Source organism: Pectinophora gossypiella, chromosome 21, assembly GCF_024362695.1.
Source record: "Pectinophora gossypiella chromosome 21, ilPecGoss1.1, whole genome shotgun sequence".
NCBI classification, from domain to species: Eukaryota; Metazoa; Arthropoda; class Insecta; order Lepidoptera; family Gelechiidae; genus Pectinophora; species Pectinophora gossypiella.
The window spans coordinates 7157182-7183938 of NC_065424.1; the positions used below are offsets into that span (position 1 = coordinate 7157182).

The following is a 26757-nucleotide window of genomic DNA, read 5'->3' on the forward strand; positions in this document are numbered from 1 at the left end:
CTAATAATACATAAATAACATCTGCAAACTTGACCTGAAAGGAAAATTGTCACTATATGCCGACGACACCAGTTTATTCTACTTTGGACACAAAATTGATTCTATAATTACAGATGCCCAAGGAGACTTGGATGTTCTTAATATCTGGTTCCAGTGTAATCTCCTCACTGTAAATGCAGCTAAAACACATTACGTAATTTTTCGAGCCAAAAATAAAAAAATACCTGACTTTCTACCTTTAAAACTTAACAATATAGTAATTGCTAGAACAGACAGTGAAAAGTACTTAGGTCTAACGCTAGATGATCGCTTAACATGGAAATCACATATTAAAAATGTAAAATCCAAATTAACATCACTCACTGGAGCACTTCGTGGCATTATTAGATGTCTACCATTAAATGTACGATACACGATCTACAACTCACTTGTTAAACCACACATAGATTACTTGATTGAGTTATGGGGATCAGCTGCCAAAACAAACATTAAAGCTATACAAATTGCACAAAATAAATTGATAAAAGTGTTGTTCAACTACGACTATCTGACTTCCACTGACATTCTATACAAAAAAACAAAACTAATGAATATTGCACAGACATTTCGATACTATACCTGTATATTAATAAGAAAAATTTTAATGAAAGATATACATACTACAATAACTTTCACGAAAAAAAGTCAAATACAAACCAGGCATCAGTTAAGATCGGCAGACAACTTAATGTTGCCGCGCCCACGGACTAATTACGGAATAAATAACATAACCTATCAAAGTGTAGACCTATATAATAAATTGCCTAAAGATATTAAAGGAGCCAAAAGCATGCTTACATTTAAACGATTACTGAAATATCACCTGACTAACTTGGGTAGTTGTGTGGGTCACAGATAGACTATGAAATGCTGCTTTTTAAATAAAGATAGGTCTTAAACTATTAAACCATTTTCTTGTCCTAGGGAGCATCGGAGCATCGGCTTATTCTCCAAATGCAAAAACCAGCTTTAGTAAGGTATATACTATATTTTTCACATAGTTGTTAAGACGACATAGTTTTGTGATTCCATACAAATTCCATAGCAATTTTTAGTTTTGACGTTTTGTAAGACTAGCTAATTTGACTATAACTAAATACTTTGTGATCCCTGTTTTGGTTAGGACATTGCACACTCATCACCTGATTTTCCAAAAGTAAGATGATCCGTGCTTCGGAAGGCACGTTAAGTAAGTAAGTAGTCGTTACATGAGCCATGCCAGGGGCCTTTGGCTGCTCAGTAGTAACCCTGACACCAGGGCTGATGAGGTTGGTAATCATACCTACTAATAAAGTAAATGGCAAATTAAAGTAAAGCTAAAATTATATACACACACATATATACATATAAATTAACTAACCATACTTGTAACTAATAAAATATATTTTTATCTATCTATTCCATCTCCGACGCAACTACGCTCGGCACTTCCAGTTCGCACTAGATCCGTGTGCTTTGCTCGTTGAATGAGTAGTGCCTATAACGCTTCGCACAATAACACCTCATGCAAATTATTCGTCAACTACCTACCTCGTTTTATTTTTTATAGTAGAAAATAGAAATATTGTAATTCGTACGCTTGTCTCAAACATATATTACTTATATTAAAATATTTTTAAGTTTCTCATGTAAGTGAATTGTAAAATTCTTATGAGAATAAATTTTCTTAAACCTGAATAATAACCATACAAAGTTTCAAAAATGTTCATGCATGCGTTTTTGAATAATCTTGCTAAAAGTAAAAACGATGGTGTCATAACTTTGACGGCAAAATACAAGGAACTGGCACAATCCCAGATGTGTAGGTGTAAACCAAAATCTTGTGCCTTTAGTCAAAAATATATGGTGAAAATATTGAGCTTCAAATGTTACGCATTAAGTAAATATAAACAAAAAACCAAAATATGTAAACAACGGCTGGTTATCCGACCAAATCTGAATGACTACTAAAAAGCGACGGATTCATACTTAACGAGGACCTTCTTTATTGGACGTATTATACCTAAGCTGTTGTCCTTACAGTCGCGTTCAAAAGTTTTGAGGGCTAATTAAAAAATATATTAAATGCACCTTGTGACTATATAAATGAAACAGCTTGTTGATGTGGAAATTATTATTTACATTAGTATAAAAATACAGGTATGTCACAAAACAGTTTGGTCACGATTTTGAGTATGTTAGTCACATGTACATTTTATTTGAAAATGGCTCTTATAAATGTACTTAATCATGTGTAAGGTCATAGAAACAGCTATTAAAATATAATCCAATAACAACTTTATTTTATTAGTTATTACTTTTCTACTTCAGTGTACTCAGGCACAACACGTGTGAACCGGTTAGTGAGTAAAGTAAAGAAGGTCATCGATATGTATGAATCCGTCGCTTTTTAGTAGTCATTCAGATTTGGTCGGATAACCAGCCGTTGTTTACATATTTTGGTTTTTTGTTTATATTTACTTAATGCGTAACATTTGAAGCTCAATATTTTCACCATATATTTTTGACTAAAGGCACAAGATTTTGGTTTACACCTACACATCTGGGATTGTGCCAGTTCCTTGTATTTTGCCGTCAAAGTTATGACACCATCGTTTTTACTTTTAGCAAGATTATTCAAAAACGCATGCATGAACATTTTTGAAACTTTGTATGGTTATTATTAGCGTCAAGAAAGACCGAATACAGTTTTCAGCGAAGTTATGCCTTGTCTCATTTAGGCGCTGCGATGTTTTTTCGGGTTTTCATAAAACCGCGATAACTTGAAAACTATAAATATTTTCTAAAATCTAATTGGGGCACAAAGGGGCACACATTAAGAGCTACTCGCGTATGTTTATTCTACAGGGGCACATGCAATGGTTTTAGAGATATACTATTCATCAAAACGTTACTCCAGCAGGAAATGCAATATCTCGAAAATCTGAAGGGGCACAGATTTTATTTTTGGGGGCACATTTTGGCACACATATAAGCTATCTGGCCATGCACAGTTTTTCTCTCTCCGATCATTCGTTTAGAATTTTCCTGCTAGAAAAACGTTACCCCAGCAAGAATCGTTTTTTCGATTTTTTTTCGAAACGACAGGGGGCACACATTTTTTATGTGGGGGCACATTTACAGCAGATAAGGCACCAACTATACGTTCTACTCATATAACTCTAGGAGATACTTTCTTGTTGGGGTAACGCACACTGGTGTTTTGGTTTTGATTTAATTTTTCGGACTCGTTTTGAAGAGGATCTTCATTGACTTCCTTTTAACAGCATTTTTCAGAATGCCCTTAAAAAACTTTTCATTTTGTCCCATAGTAAATTTACAATCCCATGAACGTATCATATCACAGAAGAATTTGACAAAGTTTATTTAGTCTTTTATAGGGACCTACGAAACGTTGCCACGGCTTCCCCCAGACCAGGAGCATTCACACAGAAGCTCCCGTGAAACCATTGAGTCGATCAATTTATAGGCAAAGGTCAAGCCATTTCCTTCACATGGTTGAAACAAAAATCCCAGCTGTTGTTGTAGTTTGATCTCTCAGTTTTATTAATTAAACTTCTTTCCAGATTGTCTAATTGTTGCTTGTCACTTATTTGTTTAAAAATAAACGATTCATTATCAACTTGGTTAGCGTCTTTTAATAAAGTAACAGACACTGGCTGCTCGATTTTTTCCACAAATTTTAACGTGCGTTCATCTAATTGTACAGACAACTCGGACGCTTTTTGAGTAAGTCTTTGAACGCTTTCAACAAGATTTTGCAGTATTAATTCTTGGTTATTAACTTTTTGAATTAAAATGTTTTGATTTGCAATACACTGTTCGCCGTCGAAGACGGTTAGACATGACATTTCATCATTAGTTTCGATCTGATTGCTTGTAGCAGAAATAGAATTAATTTGTGTACCTCCCGCGTTGAAGGCACTTGGCATCTGAAACAAACAAAAAATCATAACTTTTGTCTTGTACGATAATAAAACTTTGAAGTTGGGCTGTTATTTTTATTCCAATAATAATTTACATATGGAATTAGATAGTCGAATTTACATCCGTGGTTGATGAGTCGCCGACATAACCACGAGCCAACGAATCCATTCATTATTTTCAGAAAAATTTATAGTTAAGCTTTGTATATTTTAGTATGTAGGTAAAGAGTTTGATCTAAATCTGTTTAGTGCCAAATTAGTCTTCTTGAAATAAAATTATCTGAGAAAATCCAAAAAATATATTAAATCATAAATAGGTAAATTAATTGCAGTGTTGCCATAAATAAAAACAATTTTCTCCGTTTTAGGGGTGCCTAGGCCTAGCCTACTAGAATAAAATACCACAGGCACTAAATTGTAACCCTCCGGCAGCCTGCGCTTGGTGCAATACACAAGTTTTTATTAAATGTTTATATGTATTGCTGAAAAAAATTTAATCACTTACCAAATTTTGCACCATATTTTCAAAACGGTTTGCTGGTGGTATTGCCGCTGGTCTTACAGGTGCTGGGCTAGGGCGCGATTCACTTGTTTCATTGTCTGTGTCTGTATAATTTTCCATGATACGTAGTTCGTTTTGCGCTTCGGCGTACGTTGCAATATTACTTCGTTTTACCACGCAATCCAAAATGTCCCAATTTGGATTTGGAAAAGAGTTTTCGTCTCTTGCGAGTCGTGCTCGGTTTTTAAGTTTTTCTGTAGGCCAGAATAGTTTTCCATCGTCCTCCCAAATATACGGTATAATACTTAATGTGGGTCGTCCTTTTTCCACAGTCTGTACAATGTTAAACGGCATTGTCTGAAAGAGAATAATTGGATTAATACCTACTAGTACATTCATTATCATTAAAAAAATAATAGTATCTGTTTTTAATAATTAAAATTAAATATGAGACACACATCAACATATTCACAACAAAGCATCACCCTTAAGCCAAAATACCAACATGTACGAATTTGAAGAAGCGATTACTCATCCCGATTCAGCATTCTATTGCTGGTTTTTATGGATGGAATTATTTACAATAAAGTCAAGATAACCAGCAATGTATTCCGAATTGGTACGTGTTATCGCTGCTTTATTCAAAATTCGCTTTGATCGTTTGGAAAAAAATCCAGAGACGATATTGCGTGATATTAAACCTCCATATGAATACAAATTACCTAGCAAGTATTTATTATATAGATTCACATTTTCATAGGCTAACATAAAACTGACCTAAAACCACAATGAAATCAGTCATATAAATGAATTTATACTAATAAACAAATAATACGTAGTCAAATGTCGTGGTAGACGTCGAGCTTTTTTAAAAACTAAACTTATCCTATACGTCTGATCGACGGAGCTCTACAATAGAATCTGACTTAATGCTATGCTTAATTAAAAAGGTAGCCTCGTATTGCGTAGGCGGTTCGTTCCCAGAATGTCAACCGTTACTGAGTTGCACATCCTGTTTTTGTTATTGTTCTAAATTCTTAAGACATGACAAAGTGCTGACAACAGTCTACGCATTAAGAGGAGACGACAATGTTGGGTCCTCTACCTTGTATGGGGCACATAACTCCTCCCCCGTTTAAGCCATCGGAGGGTTGATTACCCGACTGAGGGCTGCGATACCGTAAGTATACAATTTTAATTTTATAAAGTATATAAATGAAAAAGATTATAACTATGGTTACATAAATGATTATAGTTCCTACACTTATACAATGTGTGTTTATAGCACTTTCACGAATGTTCCCAGTTTCATCATATTTACTGGAAAACTTGCAATTCATTCTGTTCCAAAAAATGAACCGTAAGTCCCAAATAACCAGTGTTAGTCATTATCTCTGTCCAAATATCTGTAGTTAAACAAAAATGTTCCACATTCTTAAATTTCTCGGCCACAGTTTTTGATAATGTCTCATACTTTTTATCAATCTTTGCTTTGATCGTTTCCCGACAAGGCACTCTATACAAGGGAGCTAATTGCTTAATCAAATGTTTAAAACCTTTTCCTTCAACTGCATAAAATGGTCTGTTATCAACAGCAATGAAATATGCAATAGCATCTGTAATTCGGTCATATTTTGCACCTCCTTTAGAATATTGATACACATTTTCAAAAGCATTTTTTATTTTCGGAGTGTTTCCAGACGTACTTGGAGGAGTAGGGGACTTAATAACTGGAGCAACAACCACAGCAGACGAACAAGAAGCTTCAGCAGAATTAGCAGGTGTTTCAGGGGGTGTAGCACTTTCATTAAAATAAACGTTAAATATTGTAATATTTCCATAAAATCTTATCTAAATCATAGAATTCGTATTTATTAACTGAGGAACTTTTGACTTACCGTTGTGACTTATCCATAGATTTATCAACATCAAAATTTTCTGGATGTTTGTGTTTCATATGTGATGCTAGATTGCTTGTATTTCCAGATGTTTTAATTCGTTTATTACAAAGTGTGCAAACGGCATCACTGTCTTCTTTTTTTGAAATACGACCACAGTTTACTTCTCTTCATATTAACGGTAAATCAACAAAGTCAACAAACAAGTACAACAACCAACCGCCGTTACGACCAGAGACAACTTTTTTTGTTATTTTCGTCCACTCTGAAGAAGAGGCAAAGGCACATAACCCATACAGCCTAAGTGCGTGTTCACACCAAACGTATAGTCAGCCGCCGATTGTGCGCAGGCTCACTATAAGCCTCAGTGTGAACGTAAAAATAAATGGTATTTTTTGTTCACATTAAGCTTACAATACGCTGTAGCTGACAATACGCCATTGGTGTGAACAAAACAGTCGGCTTGTATACGTTCACACCAAATGCGTACGCTGAGCGGCCGACTATTTTTCATATAAAAGAGCTGAGTGGCTTGAGTTTCGCGCAGTATATCTCAGTTCACATTTCAAAACTGGTGACTCGAGTGTTAACTAAATAATGTTCGTTAATATATTGGCTATTCACGAAGCTCTTGAGGAAGATGAAGAAAGTAGTAAGAGAAAAAATTGGGTACATCCTCTAAATTTAAAGAGATATCATCTTGGTCAGTTTCATCGTTTATATTTGGAATACAGATGTTACCCTGATAAATTCAAGAAATATTTTCGCATGTCTCTAAAATCTTTTGATGAATTATTGTCATTAATACGTACCAAAATATATAAAAAGGATACTAACTATAGACGTGCTATTGAGCCAGAAGAAAGATTAATGATTACTTTGAGGTAAGTAAATTAAAAATATAGTAAGTTTAAATCAACATTTACTAGGTAATTATATATAAATCACAATTTCTCACACAATAGGAACATGTTTTAAATAGACACATCTTGGCTTAGTAATATAAAGTCCTCCTCATCAATTTCGATGAAGGCGACCCTAGACTGAATATTAAGTAAGTAATAGTTATTTCTGGTGTTTGGCTCGCTAGACCGAATTTGCCACTGACTGTATTGAGTTCAAATAGTTTTATAAACCCCCTTGGATAATTCGCTCAATATCTTCAACAGAATCAGACTCTGATTGTTCATCTAATGTTGCTCTTTCTTCAAAAACGTTAGAATTTGATGGCGATGATGCCAAGGGCTCATTGGCGTTGCTTTGTAAAGGTGAGGCACTGTTTTGATATGGTTGGGATGAATTTGGTTGTGGTCGGTTACTGTATGTTGATGACATGTATCCATAACCCACCCTATTATATTCATAATGTGGTTGATCCTCATATGCACTACTCGAAAGACCCGATCCGTAACTGCCATAGTTATCACTGTATTTAATTTTTTGTAAGACCTTCATTATCTCAAATTTGAATTCAAATAATTGCCTTTCAGACATCGTTTGCATGTCTGGTAACAAAGATAAAAGAAAATTAAGATGTGGATTCATATTCTTTTCTTCTTGTTTTTTCATGGAATTCAACAAACTTTCCTGAAATAATGTCAATCCCTTTTCCTTTCTAGTTGTTTTTGAAGCAGACGACTGCTCCGATGAGCTTTCTAAAATATCAACACTGTCTTCATTGATATTGAAAGAACTGTCACTTTCTTGTGAATGTGATGATGTTGGTTGTAAATTTGAGATAGAAGTATTCGAAGTCCGTGACGTCATCAAAAACTGGAGCATGTCCAAATACGGTGTTTTACGTTTTTTTGAGGCACCACTTCCACTTCTCATATTATTTTCTTTATTTTTTTCTCGAACAAAATAATCTCTGAGATGTTTCCATTTTTTTTGAAGTTCTTGAACTGTAATAAATGACTGGATGATAAGGATAATAATAAATATACCTATACGGAAAAACGAAATACTAGCCCCAAAGTAAGGCCGGTCACATACATTCGGAATTTCGATTCGAATTACTGTTTCGGGATTCCGTTAATATATCACACATATACGTTTATTTCCGTTCGGAATAACAAGGCTCAGTTGAACGATCATACGGAATTCCGAATCAGATTAAATTTCGAACGGAAAACAACTGAGTATGTGGTTGATTTGATAGATGTGTACATGGATTTAATGCGTTCGATATTACGAATCGATATTTCGAATCGGAATTCCGAGACGTAATTCCGAATGTATGTGACCGGCCTAAGTTCGAAGCTTGTGTTATAGGATATTGATTCAACAATACTATATTTTATAACAAATATATGTAAAAACAAACATCCAAGACCCAGGTCAATCTGAAAAAGTACAAACATCCATTCATCCAAACATCCTCACAAAATTTCGCATTTATAATATTAGTAAGATAATAATTTTGTTTACAGGTTTTTAGCTACAGGAGCAACCTATGGTACCTTAAGCGAAGACTTTTTAACGGGGAAATCTACAATATCTGCAATTGTTTGTGAAACCTGCTCGGTTTTGTGGGAAATATTAATGCCTTTGGAATTACCCCAGCCCACAGAAGAAATGTGGATAAACATATCTAACACGTTTTACAAAAAAACTGATTATCCGAATTGTCTAGGCGCTATAGACGGCAAACATGTTCGAATAAGGAAACCAGCTCACAGTGGTTCAAACTTTTACAACTATAAAAAATTCTTTTCAATCGTCCTTTTTGCTTTAGCTGATGCAAACTGTTTATTTACTGCTGTTGATATTGGATCATGTGGAAGAGAAGCAGACAGTAACATTTTTAAAAACAGTAACTTAGGCAAAATGATAGCTCTTGGACAACTAAATATACCAAAATCTGCCAAACTACCTAATTCCAGTGGACCTGAACAACCATATGTGTTTATAGGGGACGAAGCGTTTAGTTTAAAATCAAATTTAATGAGACCTTTCCCAAATCGCAACTTGACTTTAGAACAGCGCACATATAATTTTCGTCATTGTCGAGCAAGGAGATGTGTTGAATGTGCATTTGGTATTTTGTCTAATAAGTGGAGAGTATTACATTCAAGTATAAATACTGATGTCAAAAATGTTATTAAAATAATACAAGCCACTTGCGTGCTTCACAATTTTGTTCGTAGAAGAGAAGGCATCAATTTCAAAGATCAATTAAGGACTTGTAGTCTTCGAGATGTACGAACATCGCGATTTGTTATGTCCACATCAGGTCAGAGGGTGAGGGACTTCTATAAAGAATATTTTGTAAATGAGGGTAAATTGGACTGGCAAAATAGATATATCTAAAAGTGAATATTTTTTATGTATGCATGGTCACCCTACTCAATTTTCTCTCATAAAAATATAATATGACATAGAAAGAAATGCCGCTGAAACCTCTCATCTGCTAGTATTAAATTTAGAAGAGCTATCTCGCCCAAGATAAGTGTATCCCTGGCGTCCTCAGAGGACGCGTCCCCACGCACATCCCATATGAGAACACATGCCGTCTCCTCTCCGACCATATCGTATAGCTCATATGGAGAAGTGATTCTTACTCGGTTGTGCTCAATTCTGAGGTCGCTATGGAGAGATAACTCTCGAGGATCTATTGAAATTACTCGTTTCACGCTTGGATACATTCTAAGAGCCGACAACCACCCGTCCCCGGGCGCCGATCCAACATAAACGATGGTGCTACCAGAGATAGCCATAGAATGCATTATTATCGCAAGCTTACGTTGCCCTAACTCATCGATTGTAGATATGTGGCGAAAGACCTCCCCGGAGTGATCGTTCAGGCGCATCTTCGGGTACGTTCCTTCCCAAACACCCGAATCATTCATTCCTCTCCCAAGTAGTGCGAGTCCATTAATTTCGCTGGAGTTGCGCACGATATTCGAGTTAAATAGTGATTCATATTCGGCTCCGCACCATCGATAATGCTTTCGTTCAGATAACTTATTCCGAATTCGGTCACATAGATTGATACGTTCGTCGAGTGAATTCAATCTTTGCAATGCATAATCATACATACCAGGTCCATCTGTGAATGGATTCTCGCTACGTATATCAAGCAGCATTCCGGAAAGTACCAATCTACTCTCCGCATCTGAATCTGTAGAGACTACTATAAATATAGAATCTTTCAGGCCGCATCCAAACCATAGCCGCTCCAATGTGTTCGAGTCCTTCAGCCTACTACTGAAGGTTGTTTTATTTTCTATCAAGTATCCAAATTCGCGGTACTGGTCTGGGCTCATTAAAATTCCGCAATAATTTCGCATCTTTCTTCCATTTAATAACAGCCTCCGTGGTCTAGTGGTTAGAGCGTTAGGCTCACGATCTGGAGGTCCGGGTTCGATTCCCGATGGGGACATTGTCGAAATCACTTTGTGAGACTGTCCTTTGTTTGGTAAGGACTTTTCAGGCTTGAATCACCTGATTGTCCGAAAAAGTAAGATGATTCCGTGCTTCGGAGGGCACGTTAAGCCGTTGGTCCCGGCTATTAGCCGTAAAAACACCTCCACCAACCCGCAGTGGAGCAGCGTGGTGGAGTATGCTCCATACCCCCTCCGGTTGATTGAGGGGAGGCCTGTGCCCAGCAGTGGGACGTATATAGGCAGTTTATGTAAAAATATAATATACTCAATAATTGCCAAAATACACAAATTTTAATTTTGTAGATTCTCCTTCGAAAAGCAATCAAATGATTCATACTGACCTTTGATTGATACAATGTAACAAATGAATCCGTCGCTTTTTAGTAGTCATTCAGATTTGGTCGGATAACCAGCCGTTGTTTACATATTTTGGTTTTTTGTTTATATTTACTTAATGCGTAACATTTGAAGCTCAATATTTTCACCATATATTTTTGACTAAAGGCACAAGATTTTGGTTTACACCTACACATCTGGGATTGTGCCAGTTCCTTGTATTTTGCCGTCAAAGTTATGACACCATCGTTTTTACTTTTAGCAAGATTATTCAAAAACGCATGCATGAACATTTTTGAAACTTTGTATGGTTATTATTAGCGTCAAGAAAGACCGAATACAGTTTTCAGCGAAGTTATGCCTTGTCTCATTTAGGCGCTGCGATGTTTTTTCGGGTTTTCATAAAACCGCGATAACTTGAAAACTATAAATATTTTCTAAAATCTAATTGGGGCACAAAGGGGCACACATTAAGAGCTACTCGCGTATGTTTATTCTACAGGGGCACATGCAATGGTTTTAGAGATATACTATTCATCAAAACGTTACTCCAGCAGGAAATGCAATATCTCGAAAATCTGAAGGGGCACAGATTTTATTTTTGGGGGCACATTTTGGCACACATATATGCTATCTGGCCATGCACAGTTTTTCTCTCTCCGATCATTCGTTTAGAATTTTCCTGCTAGAAAAACGTTACCCCAGCAAGAATCGTTTTTTCGATTTTTTTTCGAAACGACAGGGGGCACACATTTTTTATGTGGGGGCACATTTACAGCAGATAAGGCACCAACTATACGTTCTACTCATATAACTCTAGGAGATACTTTCTTGTTGGGGTAACGCACACTGGTGTTTTGGTTTTGATTTAATTTTTCGGACTCGTTTTGAAGAGGATCTTCATTGACTTCCTTTTAACAGCATTTTTCAGAATGCCCTTAAAAAACTTTTCATTTTGTCCCATAGTAAATTTACAATCCCATGAACGTATCATATCACAGAAGAATTTGACAAAGTTTATTTAGTCTTTTATAGGGACCTACGAAACGTTGCCACGGCTTCCCCCAGACCAGGAGCATTCACACAGAAGCTCCCGTGAAACCATTGAGTCGATCAATTTATAGGCAAAGGTCAAGCCATTTCCTTCACATGGTTGAAACAAAAATCCCAGCTGTTGTTGTAGTTTGATCTCTCAGTTTTATTAATTAAACTTCTTTCCAGATTGTCTAATTGTTGCTTGTCACTTATTTGTTTAAAAATAAACGATTCATTATCAACTTGGTTAGCGTCTTTTAATAAAGTAACAGACACTGGCTGCTCGATTTTTTCCACAAATTTTAACGTGCGTTCATCTAATTGTACAGACAACTCGGACGCTTTTTGAGTAAGTCTTTGAACGCTTTCAACAAGATTTTGCAGTATTAATTCTTGGTTATTAACTTTTTGAATTAAAATGTTTTGATTTGCAATACACTGTTCGCCGTCGAAGACGGTTAGACATGACATTTCATCATTAGTTTCGATCTGATTGCTTGTAGCAGAAATAGAATTAATTTGTGTACCTCCCGCGTTGAAGGCACTTGGCATCTGAAACAAACAAAAAATCATAACTTTTGTCTTGTACGATAATAAAACTTTGAAGTTGGGCTGTTATTTTTATTCCAATAATAATTTACATATGGAATTAGATAGTCGAATTTACATCCGTGGTTGATGAGTCGCCGACATAACCACGAGCCAACGAATCCATTCATTATTTTCAGAAAAATTTATAGTTAAGCTTTGTATATTTTAGTATGTAGGTAAAGAGTTTGATCTAAATCTGTTTAGTGCCAAATTAGTCTTCTTGAAATAAAATTATCTGAGAAAATCCAAAAAATATATTAAATCATAAATAGGTAAATTAATTGCAGTGTTGCCATAAATAAAAACAATTTTCTCCGTTTTAGGGGTGCCTAGGCCTAGCCTACTAGAATAAAATACCACAGGCACTAAATTGTAACCCTCCGGCAGCCTGCGCTTGGTGCAATACACAAGTTTTTATTAAATGTTTATATGTATTGCTGAAAAAAATTTAATCACTTACCAAATTTTGCACCATATTTTCAAAACGGTTTGCTGGTGGTATTGCCGCTGGTCTTACAGGTGCTGGGCTAGGGCGCGATTCACTTGTTTCATTGTCTGTGTCTGTATAATTTTCCATGATACGTAGTTCGTTTTGCGCTTCGGCGTACGTTGCAATATTACTTCGTTTTACCACGCAATCCAAAATGTCCCAATTTGGATTTGGAAAAGAGTTTTCGTCTCTTGCGAGTCGTGCTCGGTTTTTAAGTTTTTCTGTAGGCCAGAATAGTTTTCCATCGTCCTCCCAAATATACGGTATAATACTTAATGTGGGTCGTCCTTTTTCCACAGTCTGTACAATGTTAAACGGCATTGTCTGAAAGAGAATAATTGGATTAATACCTACTAGTACATTCATTATCATTAAAAAAATAATAGTATCTGTTTTTAATAATTAAAATTAAATATGAGACACACATCAACATATTCACAACAAAGCATCACCCTTAAGCCAAAATACCAACATGTACGAATTTGAAGAAGCGATTACTCATCCCGATTCAGCATTCTATTGCTGGTTTTTATGGATGGAATTATTTACAATAAAGTCAAGATAACCAGCAATGTATTCCGAATTGGTACGTGTTATCGCTGCTTTATTCAAAATTCGCTTTGATCGTTTGGAAAAAAATCCAGAGACGATATTGCGTGATATTAAACCTCCATATGAATACAAATTACCTAGCAAGTATTTATTATATAGATTCACATTTTCATAGGCTAACATAAAACTGACCTAAAACCACAATGAAATCAGTCATATAAATGAATTTATACTAATAAACAAATAATACGTAGTCAAATGTCGTGGTAGACGTGGAGCTTTTTTAAAAACTAAACTTATCCTATACGTCTGATCGACGGAGCTCTACAATAGAATCTGACTTAATGCTATGCTTAATTAAAAAGGTAGCCTCGTATTGCGTAGGCGGTTCGTTCCCAGAATGTCAACCGTTACTGAGTTGCACATCCTGTTTTTGTTATTGTTCTAAATTCTTAAGACATGACAAAGTGCTGACAACAGTCTACGCATTAAGAGGAGACGACAATGTTGGGTCCTCTACCTTGTATGGGGCACATAACTCCTCCCCCGTTTAAGCCATCGGAGGGTTGATTACCCGACTGAGGGCTGCGATACCGTAAGTATACAATTTTAATTTTATAAAGTATATAAATGAAAAAGATTATAACTATGGTTACATAAATGATTATAGTTCCTACACTTATACAATGTGTGTTTATAGCACTTTCACGAATGTTCCCAGTTTCATCATATTTACTGGAAAACTTGCAATTCATTCTGTTCCAAAAAATGAACCGTAAGTCCCAAATAACCAGTGTTAGTCATTATCTCTGTCCAAATATCTGTAGTTAAACAAAAATGTTCCACATTCTTAAATTTCTCGGCCACAGTTTTTGATAATGTCTCATACTTTTTATCAATCTTTGCTTTGATCGTTTCCCGACAAGGCACTCTATACAAGGGAGCTAATTGCTTAATCAAATGTTTAAAACCTTTTCCTTCAACTGCATAAAATGGTCTGTTATCAACAGCAATGAAATATGCAATAGCATCTGTAATTCGGTCATATTTTGCACCTCCTTTAGAATATTGATACACATTTTCAAAAGCATTTTTTATTTTCGGAGTGTTTCCAGACGTACTTGGAGGAGTAGGGGACTTAATAACTGGAGCAACAACCACAGCAGACGAACAAGAAGCTTCAGCAGAATTAGCAGGTGTTTCAGGGGGTGTAGCACTTTCATTAAAATAAACGTTAAATATTGTAATATTTCCATAAAATCTTATCTAAATCATAGAATTCGTATTTATTAACTGAGGAACTTTTGACTTACCGTTGTGACTTATCCATAGATTTATCAACATCAAAATTTTCTGGATGTTTGTGTTTCATATGTGATGCTAGATTGCTTGTATTTCCAGATGTTTTAATTCGTTTATTACAAAGTGTGCAAACGGCATCACTGTCTTCTTTTTTTGAAATACGACCACAGTTTACTTCTCTTCATATTAACGGTAAATCAACAAAGTCAACAAACAAGTACAACAACCAACCGCCGTTACGACCAGAGACAACTTTTTTTGTTATTTTCGTCCACTCTGAAGAAGAGGCAAAGGCACATAACCCATACAGCCTAAGTGCGTGTTCACACCAAACGTATAGTCAGCCGCCGATTGTGCGCAGGCTCACTATAAGCCTCAGTGTGAACGTAAAAATAAATGGTATTTTTTGTTCACATTAAGCTTACAATACGCTGTAGCTGACAATACGCCATTGGTGTGAACAAAACAGTCGGCTTGTATACGTTCACACCAAATGCGTACGCTGAGCGGCCGACTATTTTTCATATAAAAGAGCTGAGTGGCTTGAGTTTCGCGCAGTATATCTCAGTTCACATTTCAAAACTGGTGACTCGAGTGTTAACTAAATAATGTTCGTTAATATATTGGCTATTCACGAAGCTCTTGAGGAAGATGAAGAAAGTAGTAAGAGACAAAATTGGGTACATCCTCTAAATTTAAAGAGATATCATCTTGGTCAGTTTCATCGTTTATATTTGGAATACAGATGTTACCCTGATAAATTCAAGAAATATTTTCGCATGTCTCTAAAATCTTTTGATGAATTATTGTCATTAATACGTACCAAAATATATAAAAAGGATACTAACTATAGACGTGCTATTGAGCCAGAAGAAAGATTAATGATTACTTTGAGGTAAGTAAATTAAAAATATAGTAAGTTTAAATCAACATTTACTAGGTAATTATATATAAATCACAATTTCTCACACAATAGGAACATGTTTTAAATAGACACATCTTGGCTTAGTAATATAAAGTCCTCCTCATCAATTTCGATGAAGGCGACCCTAGACTGAATATTAAGTAAGTAATAGTTATTTCTGGTGTTTGGCTCGCTAGACCGAATTTGCCACTGACTGTATTGAGTTCAAATAGTTTTATAAACCCCCTTGGATAATTCGCTCAATATCTTCAACAGAATCAGACTCTGATTGTTCATCTAATGTTGCTCTTTCTTCAAAAACGTTAGAATTTGATGGCGATGATGCCAAGGGCTCATTGGCGTTGCTTTGTAAAGGTGAGGCACTGTTTTGATATGGTTGGGATGAATTTGGTTGTGGTCGGTTACTGTATGTTGATGACATGTATCCATAACCCACCCTATTATATTCATAATGTGGTTGATCCTCATATGCACTACTCGAAAGACCCGATCCGTAACTGCCATAGTTATCACTGTATTTAATTTTTTGTAAGACCTTCATTATCTCAAATTTGAATTCAAATAATTGCCTTTCAGACATCGTTTGCATGTCTGGTAACAAAGATAAAAGAAAATTAAGATGTGGATTCATATTCTTTTCTTCTTGTTTTTTCATGGAATTCAACAAACTTTCCTGAAATAATGTCAATCCCTTTTCCTTTCTAGTTGTTTTTGAAGCAGACGACTGCTCCGATGAGCTTTCTAAAATATCAACACTGTCTTCATTGATATTGAAAGAACTGTCACTTTCTTGTGAATGTGATGATGTTGGTTGTAAATTTGAGATAGAAGTATTCGAAGTCCGTGACGTCATCAAAAACTGGAGCATGTCCAAATACGGTGTTTTACGTTTTTTTGAGGCACCACTTCCACTTCTCATATTATTTTCTTTATTTTTTTCTCGAACAAAATAATCTCTGAGATGTTTCCATTTTTTTTGAAGTTCTTGAACTGTAATAAATGACTGGATGATAAGGATAATAATAAATATACCTATACGGAAAAACGAAATGCTAGCCCCAAAGTAAGGCCGGTCACATACATTCGGAATTTCGATTCGAATTACTGTTTCGGGATTCCGTTAATATATCACACATATACGTTTATTTCCGTTCGGAATAACAAGGCTCAGTTGAACGATCATACGGAATTCCGAATCAGATTAAATTTCGAACGGAAAACAACTGAGTATGTGGTTGATTGATAGATGTGTACATGGATTTAATGCGTTCGATATTACGAATCGATATTTCGAATCGGAATTCCGAGACGTAATTCCGAATGTATGTGACCGGCCTAAGTTCGAAGCTTGTGTTATAGGATATTGATTCAACAATACTATATTTTATAACAAATATATGTAAAAACAAACATCCAAGACCCAGGTCAATCTGAAAAAGTACAAACATCCATTCATCCAAACATCCTCACAAAATTTCGCATTTATAATATTAGTAAGATAATAATTTTGTTTACAGGTTTTTAGCTACAGGAGCAACCTATGGTACCTTAAGCGAAGACTTTTTAACGGGGAAATCTACAATATCTGCAATTGTTTGTGAAACCTGCTCGGTTTTGTGGGAAATATTAATGCCTTTGGAATTACCCCAGCCCACAGAAGAAATGTGGATAAACATATCTAACACGTTTTACAAAAAAACTGATTATCCGAATTGTCTAGGCGCTATAGACGGCAAACATGTTCGAATAAGGAAACCAGCTCACAGTGGTTCAAACTTTTACAACTATAAAAAATTCTTTTCAATCGTCCTTTTTGCTTTAGCTGATGCAAACTGTTTATTTACTGCTGTTGATATTGGATCATGTGGAAGAGAAGCAGACAGTAACATTTTTAAAAACAGTAACTTAGGCAAAATGATAGCTCTTGGACAACTAAATATACCAAAATCTGCCAAACTACCTAATTCCAGTGGACCTGAACAACCATATGTGTTTATAGGGGACGAAGCGTTTAGTTTAAAATCAAATTTAATGAGACCTTTCCCAAATCGCAACTTGACTTTAGAATAGCGCACATATAATTTTCGTCATTGTCGAGCAAGGAGATGTGTTGAATGTGCATTTGGTATTTTGTCTAATAAGTGGAGAGTATTACATTCAAGTATAAATACTGATGTCAAAAATGTTATTAAAATAATACAAGCCACTTGCGTGCTTCACAATTTTGTTCGTAGAAGAGAAGGCATCAATTTCAAAGATCAATTAAGGACTTGTAGTCTTCGAGATGTACGAACATCGCGATTTGTTATGTCCACATCAGGTCAGAGGGTGAGGGACTTCTATAAAGAATATTTTGTAAATGAGGGTAAATTGGACTGGCAAAATAGATATATCTAAAAGTGAATATTTTTTATGTATGCATGGTCACCCTACTCAATTTTCTCTCATAAAAATATAATATGACATAGAAAGAAATGCCGCTGAAACCTCTCATCTGCTAGTATTAAATTTAGAAGAGCTATCTCGCCCAAGATAAGTGTATCCCTGGCGTCCTCAGAGGACGCGTCCCCACGCACATCCCATATGAGAACACATGCCGTCTCCTCTCCGACCATATCGTATAGCTCATATGGAGAAGTGATTCTTACTCGGTTGTGCTCAATTCTGAGGTCGCTATGGAGAGATAACTCTCGAGGATCTATTGAAATTACTCGTTTCACGCTTGGATACATTCTAAGAGCCGACAACCACTCGTCCCCGGGCGCCGATCCAACATAAACGATGGTGCTACCAGAGATAGCCATAGAATGCATTATTATCGCAAGCTTACGTTGCCCTAACTCATCGATTGTAGATATGTGGCGAAAGACCTCCCCGGAGTGATCGTTCAGGCGCATCTTCGGGTACGTTCCTTCCCAAACACCCGAATCATTCATTCCTCTCCCAAGTAGTGCGAGTCCATTAATTTCGCTGGAGTTGCGCACGATATTCGAGTTAAATAGTGATTCATATTCGGCTCCGCACCATCGATAATGCTTTCGTTCAGATAACTTATTCCGAATTCGGTCACATAGATTGATACGTTCGTCGAGTGAATTCAATCTTTGCAATGCATAATCATACATACCAGGTCCATCTGTGAATGGATTCTCGCTACGTATATCAAGCAGCATTCCGGAAAGTACCAATCTACTCTCCGCATCTGAATCTGTAGAGACTACTATAAATATAGAATCTTTCAGGCCGCATCCAAACCATAGCCGCTCCAATGTGTTCGAGTCCTTCAGCCTACTACTGAAGGTTGTTTTATTTTCTATCAAGTATCCAAATTCGCGGTACTGGTCTGGGCTCATTAAAATTCCGCAATAATTTCGCATCTTTCTTCCATTTAATAACAGCCTCCGTGGTCTAGTGGTTAGAGCGTTAGGCTCACGATCTGGAGGTCCGGGTTCGATTCCCGATGGGGACATTGTCGAAATCACTTTGTGAGACTGTCCTTTGTTTGGTAAGGACTTTTCAGGCTTGAATCACCTGATTGTCCGAAAAAGTAAGATGATTCCGTGCTTCGGAGGGCACGTTAAGCCGTTGGTCCCGGCTATTAGCCGTAAAAACACCTCCACCAACCCGCAGTGGAGCAGCGTGGTGGAGTATGCTCCATACCCCCTCCGGTTGATTGAGGGGAGGCCTGTGCCCAGCAGTGGGACGTATATAGGCAGTTTATGTAAAAATATAATATACTCAATAATTGCCAAAATACACAAATTTTAATTTTGTAGATTCTCCTTCGAAAAGCAATCAAATGATTCATACTGACCTTTGATTGATACAATGTAACAAATGAATCCGTCGCTTTTTAGTAGTCATTCAGATTTGGTCGGATAACCAGCCGTTGTTTACATATTTTGGTTTTTTGTTTATATTTACTTAATGCGTAACATTTGAAGCTCAATATTTTCACCATATATTTTTGACTAAAGGCACAAGATTTTGGTTTACACCTACACATCTGGGATTGTGCCAGTTCCTTGTATTTTGCCGTCAAAGTTATGACACCATCGTTTTTACTTTTAGCAAGATTATTCAAAAACGCATGCATGAACATTTTTGAAACTTTGTATGGTTATTATTAGCGTCAAGAAAGACCGAATACAGTTTTCAGCGAAGTTATGCCTTGTCTCATTTAGGCGCTGCGATGTTTTTTCGGGTTTTCATAAAACCGCGATAACTTGAAAACTATAAATATTTTCTAAAATCTAATTGGGGCACAAAGGGGCACACATTAAGAGCTACTCGCGTATGTTTATTCTACAGGGGCACATGCAATGGTTTTAGAGATATACTATTCATCAAAACGTTACTCCAGCAGGAAATGCAATATCTCGAAAATCTGAAGGGGCACAGATTTTATTTTTGGGGGCACATTTTGGCACACATATATGCTATCTGGCCATGCACAGTTTTTCTCTCTCCGATCATTCGTTTAGAATTTTCCTGCTAGAAAAACGTTACCCCAGCAAGAATCGTTTTTTCGATTTTTTTTCGAAACGACAGGGGGCACACATTTTTTATGTGGGGGCACATTTACAGCAGATAAGGCACCAACTATACGTTCTACTCATATAACTCTAGGAGATACTTTCTTGTTGGGGTAACGCACACTGGTGTTTTGGTTTTGATTTAATTTTTCGGACTCGTTTTGAAGAGGATCTTCATTGACTTCCTTTTAACAGCATTTTTCAGAATGCCCTTAAAAAACTTTTCATTTTGTCCCATAGTAAATTTACAATCCCATGAACGTATCATATCACAGAAGAATTTGACAAAGTTTATTTAGTCTTTTATAGGGACCTACGAAACGTTGCCACGGCTTCCCCCAGACCAGGAGCATTCACACAGAAGCTCCCGTGAAACCATTGAGTCGATCAATTTATAGGCAAAGGTCAAGCCATTTCCTTCACATGGTTGAAACAAAAATCCCAGCTGTTGTTGTAGTTTGATCTCTCAGTTTTATTAATTAAACTTCTTTCCAGATTGTCTAATTGTTGCTTGTCACTTATTTGTTTAAAAATAAACGATTCATTATCAACTTGGTTAGCGTCTTTTAATAAAGTAACAGACACTGGCTGCTCGATTTTTTCCACAAATTTTAACGTGCGTTCATCTAATTGTACAGACAACTCGGACGCTTTTTGAGTAAGTCTTTGAACGCTTTCAACAAGATTTTGCAGTATTAATTCTTGGTTATTAACTTTTTGAATTAAAATGTTTTGATTTGCAATACACTGTTCGCCGTCGAAGACGGTTAGACATGACATTTCATCATTAGTTTCGATCTGATTGCTTGTAGCAGAAATAGAATTAATTTGTGTACCTCCCGCGTTGAAGGCACTTGGCATCTGAAACAAACAAAAAATCATAACTTTTGTCTTGTACGATAATAAAACTTTGAAGTTGGGCTGTTATTTTTATTCCAATAATAATTTACATATGGAATTAGATAGTCGAATTTACATCCGTGGTTGATGAGTCGCCGACATAACCACGAGCCAACGAATCCATTCATTATTTTCAGAAAAATTTATAGTTAAGCTTTGTATATTTTAGTATGTAGGTAAAGAGTTTGATCTAAATCTGTTTAGTGCCAAATTAGTCTTCTTGAAATAAAATTATCTGAGAAAATCCAAAAAATATATTAAATCATAAATAGGTAAATTAATTGCAGTGTTGCCATAAATAAAAACAATTTTCTCCGTTTTAGGGGTGCCTAGGCCTAGCCTACTAGAATAAAATACCACAGGCACTAAATTGTAACCCTCCGGCAGCCTGCGCTTGGTGCAATACACAAGTTTTTATTAAATGTTTATATGTATTGCTGAAAAAAATTTAATCACTTACCAAATTTTGCACCATATTTTCAAAACGGTTTGCTGGTGGTATTGCCGCTGGTCTTACAGGTGCTGGGCTAGGGCGCGATTCACTTGTTTCATTGTCTGTGTCTGTATAATTTTCCATGATACGTAGTTCGTTTTGCGCTTCGGCGTACGTTGCAATATTACTTCGTTTTACCACGCAATCCAAAATGTCCCAATTTGGATTTGGAAAAGAGTTTTCGTCTCTTGCGAGTCGTGCTCGGTTTTTAAGTTTTTCTGTAGGCCAGAATAGTTTTCCATCGTCCTCCCAAATATACGGTATAATACTTAATGTGGGTCGTCCTTTTTCCACAGTCTGTACAATGTTAAACGGCATTGTCTGAAAGAGAATAATTGGATTAATACCTACTAGTACATTCATTATCATTAAAAAAATAATAGTATCTGTTTTTAATAATTAAAATTAAATATGAGACACACATCAACATATTCACAACAAAGCATCACCCTTAAGCCAAAATACCAACATGTACGAATTTGAAGAAGCGATTACTCATCCCGATTCAGCATTCTATTGCTGGTTTTTATGGATGGAATTATTTACAATAAAGTCAAGATAACCAGCAATGTATTCCGAATTGGTACGTGTTATCGCTGCTTTATTCAAAATTCGCTTTGATCGTTTGGAAAAAAATCCAGAGACGATATTGCGTGATATTAAACCTCCATATGAATACAAATTACCTAGCAAGTATTTATTATATAGATTCACATTTTCATAGGCTAACATAAAACTGACCTAAAACCACAATGAAATCAGTCATATAAATGAATTTATACTAATAAACAAATAATACGTAGTCAAATGTCGTGGTAGACGTGGAGCTTTTTTAAAAACTAAACTTATCCTATACGTCTGATCGACGGAGCTCTACAATAGAATCTGACTTAATGCTATGCTTAATTAAAAAGGTAGCCTCGTATTGCGTAGGCGGTTCGTTCCCAGAATGTCAACCGTTACTGAGTTGCACATCCTGTTTTTGTTATTGTTCTAAATTCTTAAGACATGACAAAGTGCTGACAACAGTCTACGCATTAAGAGGAGACGACAATGTTGGGTCCTCTACCTTGTATGGGGCACATAACTCCTCCCCCGTTTAAGCCATCGGAGGGTTGATTACCCGACTGAGGGCTGCGATACCGTAAGTATACAATTTTAATTTTATAAAGTATATAAATGAAAAAGATTATAACTATGGTTACATAAATGATTATAGTTCCTACACTTATACAATGTGTGTTTATAGCACTTTCACGAATGTTCCCAGTTTCATCATATTTACTGGAAAACTTGCAATTCATTCTGTTCCAAAAAATGAACCGTAAGTCCCAAATAACCAGTGTTAGTCATTATCTCTGTCCAAATATCTGTAGTTAAACAAAAATGTTCCACATTCTTAAATTTCTCGGCCACAGTTTTTGATAATGTCTCATACTTTTTATCAATCTTTGCTTTGATCGTTTCCCGACAAGGCACTCTATACAAGGGAGCTAATTGCTTAATCAAATGTTTAAAACCTTTTCCTTCAACTGCATAAAATGGTCTGTTATCAACAGCAATGAAATATGCAATAGCATCTGTAATTCGGTCATATTTTGCACCTCCTTTAGAATATTGATACACATTTTCAAAAGCATTTTTTATTTTCGGAGTGTTTCCAGACGTACTTGGAGGAGTAGGGGACTTAATAACTGGAGCAACAACCACAGCAGACGAACAAGAAGCTTCAGCAGAATTAGCAGGTGTTTCAGGGGGTGTAGCACTTTCATTAAAATAAACGTTAAATATTGTAATATTTCCATAAAATCTTATCTAAATCATAGAATTCGTATTTATTAACTGAGGAACTTTTGACTTACCGTTGTGACTTATCCATAGATTTATCAACATCAAAATTTTCTGGATGTTTGTGTTTCATATGTGATGCTAGATTGCTTGTATTTCCAGATGTTTTAATTCGTTTATTACAAAGTGTGCAAACGGCATCACTGTCTTCTTTTTTGAAATACGACCACAGTTTACTTCTCTTCATATTAACGGTAAATCAACAAAGTCAACAAACAAGTACAACAACCAACCGCCGTTACGACCAGAGACAACTTTTTTTGTTATTTTCGTCCACTCTGAAGAAGAGGCAAAGGCACATAACCCATACAGCCTAAGTGCGTGTTCACACCAAACGTATAGTCAGCCGCCGATTGTGCGCAGGCTCACTATAAGCCTCAGTGTGAACGTAAAAATAAATGGTATTTTTTGTTCACATTAAGCTTACAATACGCTGTAGCTGACAATACGCCATTGGTGTGAACAAAACAGTCGGCTTGTATACGTTCACACCAAATGCGTACGCTGAGCGGCCGACTATTTTTCATATAAAAGAGCTGAGTGGCTTGAGTTTCGCGCAGTATATCTCAGTTCACATTTCAAAACTGGTGACTCGAGTGTTAACTAAATAATGTTCGTTAATATATTGGCTATTCACGAAGCTCTTGAGGAAGATGAAGAAAGTAGTAAGAGAAAAAATTGGGTACATCCTCTAAATTTAAAGAGATATCATCTTGGTCAGTTTCATCGTTTATATTTGGAATACAGATGTTACCCTGATAAATTCAAGAAATATTTTCGCATGTCTCTAAAATCTTTTGATGAATTATTGTCATTAATACGTACCAAAATATATAAAAAGGATACTAACTATAGACGTGCTATTGAGCCAGAAGAAAGATTAATGATTACTTTGAGGTAAGTAAATTAAAAATATAGTAAGTTTAAATCAACATTTACTAGGTAATTATATATAAATCACAATTTCTCACACAATAGGAACATGTTTTAAATAGACACATCTTGGCTTAGTAATATAAAGTCCTCCTCATCAATTTCGATGAAGGCGACCCTAGACTGAATATTAAGTAAGTAATAGTTATTTCTGGTGTTTGGCTCGCTAGACCGAATTTGCCACTGACTGTATTGAGTTCAAATAGTTTTATAAACCCCCTTGGATAATTCGCTCAATATCTTCAACAGAATCAGACTCTGATTGTTCATCTAATGTTGCTCTTTCTTCAAAAACGTTAGAATTTGATGGCGATGATGCCAAGGGCTCATTGGCGTTGCTTTGTAAAGGTGAGGCACTGTTTTGATATGGTTGGGATGAATTTGGTTGTGGTCGGTTACTGTATGTTGATGACATGTATCCATAACCCACCCTATTATATTCATAATGTGGTTGATCCTCATATGCACTACTCGAAAGACCCGATCCGTAACTGCCATAGTTATCACTGTATTTAATTTTTTGTAAGACCTTCATTATCTCAAATTTGAATTCAAATAATTGCCTTTCAGACATCGTTTGCATGTCTGGTAACAAAGATAAAAGAAAATTAAGATGTGGATTCATATTCTTTTCTTCTTGTTTTTTCATGGAATTCAACAAACTTTCCTGAAATAATGTCAATCCCTTTTCCTTTCTAGTTGTTTTTGAAGCAGACGACTGCTCCGATGAGCTTTCTAAAATATCAACACTGTCTTCATTGATATTGAAAGAACTGTCACTTTCTTGTGAATGTGATGATGTTGGTTGTAAATTTGAGATAGAAGTATTCGAAGTCCGTGACGTCATCAAAAACTGGAGCATGTCCAAATACGGTGTTTTACGTTTTTTTGAGGCACCACTTCCACTTCTCATATTATTTTCTTTATTTTTTTCTCGAACAAAATAATCTCTGAGATGTTTCCATTTTTTTTGAAGTTCTTGAACTGTAATAAATGACTGGATGATAAGGATAATAATAAATATACCTATACGGAAAAACGAAATGCTAGCCCCAAAGTAAGGCCGGTCACATACATTCGGAATTTCGATTCGAATTACTGTTTCGGGATTCCGTTAATATATCACACATATACGTTTATTTCCGTTCGGAATAACAAGGCTCAGTTGAACGATCATACGGAATTCCGAATCAGATTAAATTTCGAACGGAAAACAACTGAGTATGTGGTTGATTGATAGATGTGTACATGGATTTAATGCGTTCGATATTACGAATCGATATTTCGAATCGGAATTCCGAGACGTAATTCCGAATGTATGTGACCGGCCTAAGTTCGAAGCTTGTGTTATAGGATATTGATTCAACAATACTATATTTTATAACAAATATATGTAAAAACAAACATCCAAGACCCAGGTCAATCTGAAAAAGTACAAACATCCATTCATCCAAACATCCTCACAAAATTTCGCATTTATAATATTAGTAAGATAATAATTTTGTTTACAGGTTTTTAGCTACAGGAGCAACCTATGGTACCTTAAGCGAAGACTTTTTAACGGGGAAATCTACAATATCTGCAATTGTTTGTGAAACCTGCTCGGTTTTGTGGGAAATATTAATGCCTTTGGAATTACCCCAGCCCACAGAAGAAATGTGGATAAACATATCTAACACGTTTTACAAAAAAACTGATTATCCGAATTGTCTAGGCGCTATAGACGGCAAACATGTTCGAATAAGGAAACCAGCTCACAGTGGTTCAAACTTTTACAACTATAAAAAATTCTTTTCAATCGTCCTTTTTGCTTTAGCTGATGCAAACTGTTTATTTACTGCTGTTGATATTGGATCATGTGGAAGAGAAGCAGACAGTAACATTTTTAAAAACAGTAACTTAGGCAAAATGATAGCTCTTGGACAACTAAATATACCAAAATCTGCCAAACTACCTAATTCCAGTGGACCTGAACAACCATATGTGTTTATAGGGGACGAAGCGTTTAGTTTAAAATCAAATTTAATGAGACCTTTCCCAAATCGCAACTTGACTTTAGAATAG

At 35.9% G+C, this 26757-nt stretch overlaps 2 protein-coding genes across 2 annotated transcripts; both read left to right on the top strand.

Annotated features, from left to right (window-relative positions):
- Positions 1 to 1710: 1710 nt before the first annotated feature.
- Positions 1711 to 26757, top strand: LOC126376837 (uncharacterized). The gene is made up of 3 exons (XM_050024387.1): positions 1711 to 4420; positions 21831 to 24657; positions 26205 to 26757. Exons 2-3 carry the CDS (start codon positions 24371 to 24373, stop codon positions 26755 to 26757), a joined length of 840 nt encoding a protein of 279 aa, XP_049880344.1. The 5' UTR covers positions 1711 to 4420; positions 21831 to 24370.
- Positions 4416 to 14511, top strand: LOC126376629 (uncharacterized). Its single transcript, XM_050024153.1, has 2 exons — positions 4416 to 7249; positions 8798 to 14511. Exons 1-2 carry the CDS (start codon positions 6963 to 6965, stop codon positions 9675 to 9677), a joined length of 1167 nt encoding a protein of 388 aa, XP_049880110.1. The 5' UTR covers positions 4416 to 6962; the 3' UTR covers positions 9678 to 14511.